Source organism: Arachis duranensis, chromosome 6 (assembly GCF_000817695.3).
Source record: "Arachis duranensis cultivar V14167 chromosome 6, aradu.V14167.gnm2.J7QH, whole genome shotgun sequence".
Taxonomy (NCBI): Eukaryota; Viridiplantae; Streptophyta; class Magnoliopsida; order Fabales; family Fabaceae; genus Arachis; species Arachis duranensis.
This window is the reverse complement of record NC_029777.3, coordinates 85,614,687-85,621,710: the sequence shown is the minus strand read 5'-3', so window position 1 is coordinate 85,621,710 and position 7,024 is coordinate 85,614,687. Positions and strand designations below refer to the sequence as shown.

General features: G+C 30.2%; 1 protein-coding gene across 1 annotated transcript; it reads right to left on the bottom strand.

Annotated features, from left to right (window-relative positions):
* Positions 1 to 1,160: 1,160 nt before the first annotated feature.
* On the bottom strand, positions 1,161 to 6,904 carry LOC107494415 (protein SRG1). The gene is made up of 4 exons (XM_016115454.3): positions 6,570 to 6,904; positions 4,333 to 4,580; positions 3,512 to 3,839; positions 1,161 to 1,521 (listed from the first exon to the last, which is right to left on the bottom strand). Exons 1-4 carry the CDS (start codon positions 6,798 to 6,800, stop codon positions 1,267 to 1,269), a joined length of 1,062 nt encoding a protein of 353 aa, XP_015970940.1. The 5' UTR covers positions 6,801 to 6,904; the 3' UTR covers positions 1,161 to 1,266.
* Positions 6,905 to 7,024: the final 120 nt, after the last annotated feature.

Here is a 7,024-nt window from a genome sequence, read left to right as displayed (position 1 = left end):
TCAACTTCGGGTCTTCCAACAATAGTGAGTCGTCTGGGGAGTATGTACCAGATACACCAACTGGTGGAGGTGTTTGATTTCTTCTTCTTCCCCTGTTGTCTATTTCACAGTTATCAGAAGTTTCAAGTCATTATCACACTCTTAACTTGCATGTGATACAACTAGATCCCTATGACAACCGTCTGCAACTATCAAAGTTCGCTAAAAGTGGCAACCATATAAGGGGGACAAGGTTGGCTGACTTGTCTGTAAACAAGTATCTCCCGATCAACATAAGTAAATAACATCTGGTATACTGACGAAGAGTAGTTGCATCAGCCCCTGGTAGAATGTAGGCCACTATGTTCCTGAGACAAGTCATCTTCAGTTCGAAATTTTGGTTCTTGTTCTCAGGTTGGGGTGGAGGCCTATCACCCAGCAAATTTGCAATTCACTGCCGTGTGGGATGTCCATGAAACTGCTAAAAATTTTTGGTGCAGCTACATCTTGTAGTGTGATGGTGACTTCGCCCCACAAAAAGTGAAAATTATAGGTCTCTAGTCTCCACCACTCCATAAATACAGAGAGTAAGGTGTTGTCGAAGATGAAATCCCTTAACTCTACTCCATAAATACCACTCCTGCGGGTACCCGTCCCGTCCCTACTCGACCCTATAATTATTAAAATTTAATAAATAAAATTAAATTTCAAAATTTATATAACCATTATCACATATATAACATAAATTAAAGTAAAAATTTAAATATAATATAATATTATTAACTATTTTACTAATTATTTTACATATATTACATATATTATATATTAAAATTATATGTATTATATATATACCGGGGTGGATAGGGGCGGGTATTACCTAAACCCGACCCTGTTCCACCCCACACAAAAATCCGCCCCGGTAAAAATTCGCCCTGGTGCGGGGCAGGTAATTACCTACCGCAAGCGGGTAAGAACAAGGTGAGTACCTGCAAGTTCGGGTAGTGTTGTCATCTCTATCTAAAAATCACATTTGATTTTAGAATTATCTATTAAAAAATATTAATTTTCAATGAATTAAATAAAGTAATTATTTAGCATAATATTTTCTTTTAATATAGATATTTATTAAGGAAGTATCGAGCCATTATTCAAATCATTCATCCTCAAAACTCTTTCCAAACAAACACAAGAATATCAAACTTTACATACATTGAATTCGCAGATCCATAAAGTTACAAAATTTGTGTGTTTTCTTGTTCTTCATATATAAGACTTAAATTAGGAAAACTATTCAGCTTCACATAGATGAATCTTGGAAGCTTCAATTGCTCTTTTTCCTTTTTGGTAATATTGGAAGAAAATATTGGTATAATTTTTGACTGGTGTGTATGATTTTGGCCTTGACTCATTCACTAACTGCTCAATTGGTCCAATCTCTTTATCTGGATCTGGAGTGAAGAACATGGCTATAGTAAGCCTGTCCTTTTCTTCATTTACAACTACTCTGTGGATTGGGCTACGAAATATTCCATTACTCATGATCTGTTCATTATGTTAAGCAGACTATGTTAAACTTTTTCTTTACAAATATCCACAAGGCTTAAATCTGAACAGGCAAGCAAGTACATCATTATAAACTAGTAAATTACCAATACAAAACCCCATCAGCAAGTAGGTGTAAAATGTGATTTTCACCGTTAATTTTATAAGTAGGACCAAAAATAAATATGAAAAAGAGAGTAACAAAAGATTAAAAATTATACTTTATACTTTCAATTTTTTTTAACAATTGAGAGGATCGATTCTCCTTTAAGACAGAACCCAAGCAAGAAGAAATTACTATACAACTAAGAATCAAGGCTGCGTTTTTTATTGTCTCAAAACAGCGCAGACAGACTCAATACTTTTGATGCTGGATGCCAACTGCCAAGGACAGTTTTCATTTTCAGCGATTTCTGTCTTTAAAATTTCGTAAACAAAAAAAAAACGAGATCAGAGGTTGATATTTTATTTTTTTATGTATTATTTTTTATTCATAAAATTTTAAAACAGAAAATACTAAAAATTAAAAACACAACCCAAATGTACCTTCAAGTTTGGGTACCGTACTAATGCACAACAGAAGGGACAAAAAATTTGTGTCCCTCCATAGTGTGACGGACCGAAATGGAAAAAGAAGAAAGACTAGTTTGAATAAACAACTTGATTAAACTCTTTTAAAAGAAAGAATTTAAAATATAAGGATTTATATTAAAAGTAGTTTATATATAAGTCATTTTATATTTGGTTTTTTAATCACAAAAATGCTTATTTTAAAGGAAGAGTGATAAAAAAAACTTTGTATTACAGAAGAAGTCACTTTTTTTTTTAATTTTCTATAAAATCACTTTAAATAATTTTTTAGAAAATCGCATGTTAATTTTGAAAATTATATCAAACATTAACTTTTCATAAATTAAAAGTTAAGAAAAGTCACTTAAGCTGCGTCTGTTTATAACTAAAGGATAGGATGTTGAGATATAGACACAAAGACACAAAATCATATTTGACTATTTGGCAAATGAGACATAAAGAGAGACATTGTGTCCTGAAATACTAAATATTATATCTTTTTTAATAGAAATGACATAAAAATACTAAACAGAAACACAACTTATTTTATTTTTTCTTTTATTATCACTATCAAATTTTTATAATTATATTTTTTATCATTTTATTTTTTATTCTAAATTTTGTATGAATGAAAAAATAAAAGTAAATTAGACTTTTTATTATTTGTTCTATCTTATATTCAGTTCAGTATCAAACAAAATATAAAAACACTAATTTTTGTGTCTCCTTTTTTTTTGCCATATTCTCGGTATCTTTTCTTAACCTATTCTTAAAACCAAATGTAGCCGACATATCCAAACTAACCCTACTTAGCCTATTGATGAAATTGTTCTGGCATGTCTTCATTCTTTTGTTATAATATTCCTACTTTACCCCTTTAAAAGTTTCTCATTTTGAGTGATTAAGTCCTATCTATTATAAGTTATAACCAAACACGATACCAAGAGACTATCCTGGTGAAAGAACCAAACTAATTAGCCTAAGAGCATCTCCAATGTAATAGAGTGCTTTTGGAATTTTAAATTTGACATGTACAGGAAGTGGATTATTTACAAATTTTACTTTGCATTAGAGAGAGATGATTGATGAAATGAAATGAGATTAGAGCTGAGACAGTTTCACTTTAGTAGAGAATTACTTAAATTTTGTCACCTTGTATAAAGTTTAAATTGCATTGAAACTAAATATTAGAATAATAAATTTCACATTTAATCTCAAATTAATATTTATAACATTTGGTCCTACAAATATGAATGTATCATTTTGTGAGATCCAAAATAAAGATAGATGCTCTAAGGACACATAGTCTAGCTACTACCCATGTTCAGCCGCCTATGTTAACTCAATCACTTACTAGTAAACATGAACAAGCTTTGCCTAATTCATAGTAACAAAGAATATAGGATGTGAGAGTTGTTACCTCTACTTGATCACCAACATTAATTAGGAGAGCATCAGAGATGATGGGAACTTTGAACCAACGATTATCTTTGAGGACTTGGAGGCCATCAACTTCTTTATCCTGCAAAAGATAAGTAACAGTTGATCCGTCGGCGTGCGGCTTCAGGCCAAGGACATGATCCGCCATAGGACAAGGAGGGTAATAGTTGAATCTCAAGATCATTGTATCTTTGTCTCCGCATTCCTTCAAGAGACGGTACTCTTCCAAGTTCAGTGACTTTGCCATGCCCTTCAAAATCACTTCGTTTAGCAATTTTAGCCTTTCAGTATACTCTATTACAGTTGTCCTACATCATGACACCCATTCAAATTAGGGACAATTATGTGTACCTAAAATATTTTGTATCCCATCCCTCATTACAACCAAACAAAGTATATAAGAACAATTTTAGTAGAGTAAACTACCATTTCTATCCATAGAAGTTCCGAATATTGACAAATCTACTCATGAATAAACAAAACTAATTTTGTACTCATGAAAAATGAAATCTGTCATTTCTACCCATGAATGGGCAATTTTATCACATAAAAACCATCTTTTGTAAGTACAAAACTAATTTTGTTCATTCATAGTTAAATTTGTCTGCATTTTAAAGTTTTATGGCTAGAAATGATGGTTTACTTTTTCTATCTCAGAGTCACTATCTATGGTTCGTATAGGTGTCTTTGGGAGAGGCAAGAATGGGAGTAAAATTTTGATAATCTACCTAAATTGTAAGTAACATATGGAGCTAATCTACCAAATTTTTTGTCTTAATTTTAACTCTACATACAATATACCTGAAATCATTGGGTTTTTCTGGCCAGACTTTGAAGTTTCTCTGTTCTTCAGGCTGCACTTTGAGGTATATTCTGTCTGTCCAATCAAGCTTTTGATCTCTGAAATATATAATATCACTTCCATATCCTTCCATGTCATTTGGTTTCCTTGCATATATCATTTTTTCTTCTTTTGGAAGTTCAAAAAATTGCTTTGAAACTTCTCTAACTTTGTCAAGAAAAGAGCTTGACATTCCATGGTTTATTGCCTGAATCCCACAAAACAATTACAAGGCCTATTAAACACGTAAATAAAACGTGAATATCATCTAGACCCAAAAGAAAAAATAAAAAAGAACAAATCAAAGTGAATATCATACTTGCCATTTTCAGAATGAAAACGGATGGATTTAGTTTTTTATTTTTAGAATCTTTTATTTTTAAAACTTTATATTATTCTAAAACAACAAATACTGGAAACAAGATAAAATTTGCACAAAAAAAGTTATTAGAAATTCTAATTCATTCTCCTAATTTTCAAATAAAGAAAGTTAAAAAATTTTATCTTTTGATTTTTTTTAAATAACATATATATTTAAATTTTTACTCATTTAAGCATTAAGAAAATAATTAAAGAGCGGAATTAAAACTTCAAATCCTTACCCCAAATTAAATTTATTTCTAAAAAACCATTGTTACAGCATTCTCAAATTGTTTTGATTGGAGCGTAGAAAGACTTATAATTGTATATACTCCTATTTTAGAATAACATTTTTTACATTAATTGTGATATTGTTCCCCGTTTCTATAGCAAGGCTACAAGAAATATGACCTGTGGGTACCTTTTTTTTCAAATCACGTTCAAAAAGTGTAGCCAAAAAGTAGTGATGGTGGCATTTGTTCATAATTTTGGCCACACTTTTCATGTTAAATTTCGAAAACGTGGCTATTAATAGTAATTGGCACCATTTCGAAACATGGCCAAGTTTTTAAGAAATGAAATAATTGCCTGTGAACAATCATTTTGTTGTAATCACGGTGAGTTTAGTTTGTATTGTATTTTTTATTTTAGAATTTTTTGTCTTTAAAATTTTGTGAACAAAAAAAAAAAAATAATAAAATCCTATTTTTTATTTTCATCACTTAATTTTACTTTTTTTTTATGAAATCCTAAAAACTGAATATTAAAAAAAAACGAAAATATAAACTAAATGCACTCTAATTTAAAAAAAAAAGAATATGTTTCATATTTTGAAAAAAAAAACAGTACCTATTATTTCGTAAAAGTAATAATCTATATATAATTTCAAATATCATAGATATAATTATATATATCATCTTTATTTTTTTTATTTTCATAGCAAACAAATTAAACTAATAGCTTCGGATAATAATTTTTTAACTTTTAAATTTGAATTTTACTATTCATTGTTCTTTAAATACGTATATTGATATCAAAATATCTCCATTAAAAATCTTAATGTATATCCTTAAAGTATTTTCTAATTTCTAACAAAACTCTTAAAAAATGTGTTGTCTATATTTTTTTTTCTTCTTTTTGCTTTATTTGTCTCCATATAATCGGATATGAACTCATATCTACATGTGATTGAATATGTGTAATCACTCTATCAATTCAAGTTAGTTATTACAAATCTATATTCTTTCTCTAAATAAACCATATTTTTTCCCCTCTCTAAATTCACTCTCTAGAACCAAGTTTTGAACCTTGACAGATTAATGCCTACTACAAATCACATTCTTTGTCTAAATAAACCATCTATTTTTTCTCTCTCTAGAATCAATTTTCAAACCATGGCAGACAATTGCTTCAGTACATCAGTTAAGTAACATACTAACATCTCATCAATTATTTAAGTAAAAGTGATTAAGTGACTGTAATGAAAAAACAAAATATTAAAACACTTCAGATCAAAGGAAAATGAAATTAAAACACTAATAGGCTTCAATTCAAAAAATAACTAAATCAATCAGCTTATTTATAACCACTTTCATCTTAATCCCTTGTAGAAAAATAAAAAACACGGAATATTCAAGCTCATCTAAATTTTATTAAGAATTGAATCGTCAATCAATGAGTTGATGCATATTACACAAGACTACTCAACTTTAATAGTTCGCTCATAACTCAATGATTTCTTTAGATAGCACTAGAAAAATAGTAGTTTTCCTACTTGATCCATATTAGATATTTTATTAGATCAGAAGAGCAAGTCCTGTAGAAAGAGAAGACATACCTGAAAGCAACCCCAAGAGGAGAGTGCATGGTGGAGTTTTGTGAGCTCGGAAGGAGAAGTGAGGAGGCTAAGGTCAATGACTGGAATAACCCCGGAATCAAGAGCATCGCGAAAGCCAACACCACCTTCGTTGTAGACATAGTTTGTTTGAACCTCTTGGGAAGTCAAAATGAGATCTTGAACGAAATTGCCAAGTACTACTTTCTCCACCTCTGAGTTTGACTCTGCCATCTGATGCGAAACAAGAAGGTGCGTAGGTAGGTCAAACAAATAAAAGCATTGAGGAAAGAAAACAAACCATTGTTAGCCTTAGCGGTGGTTGCCTTCATATAGATCATTAAATAAAAGTGCGGAACAACATCCTTTTTTAAATACTTTTTATTGGTGTTTGCTTCGTATGGTATCATATAAAAATACGACAAATAAATTATATTATTCACATCGGTATTTAATTT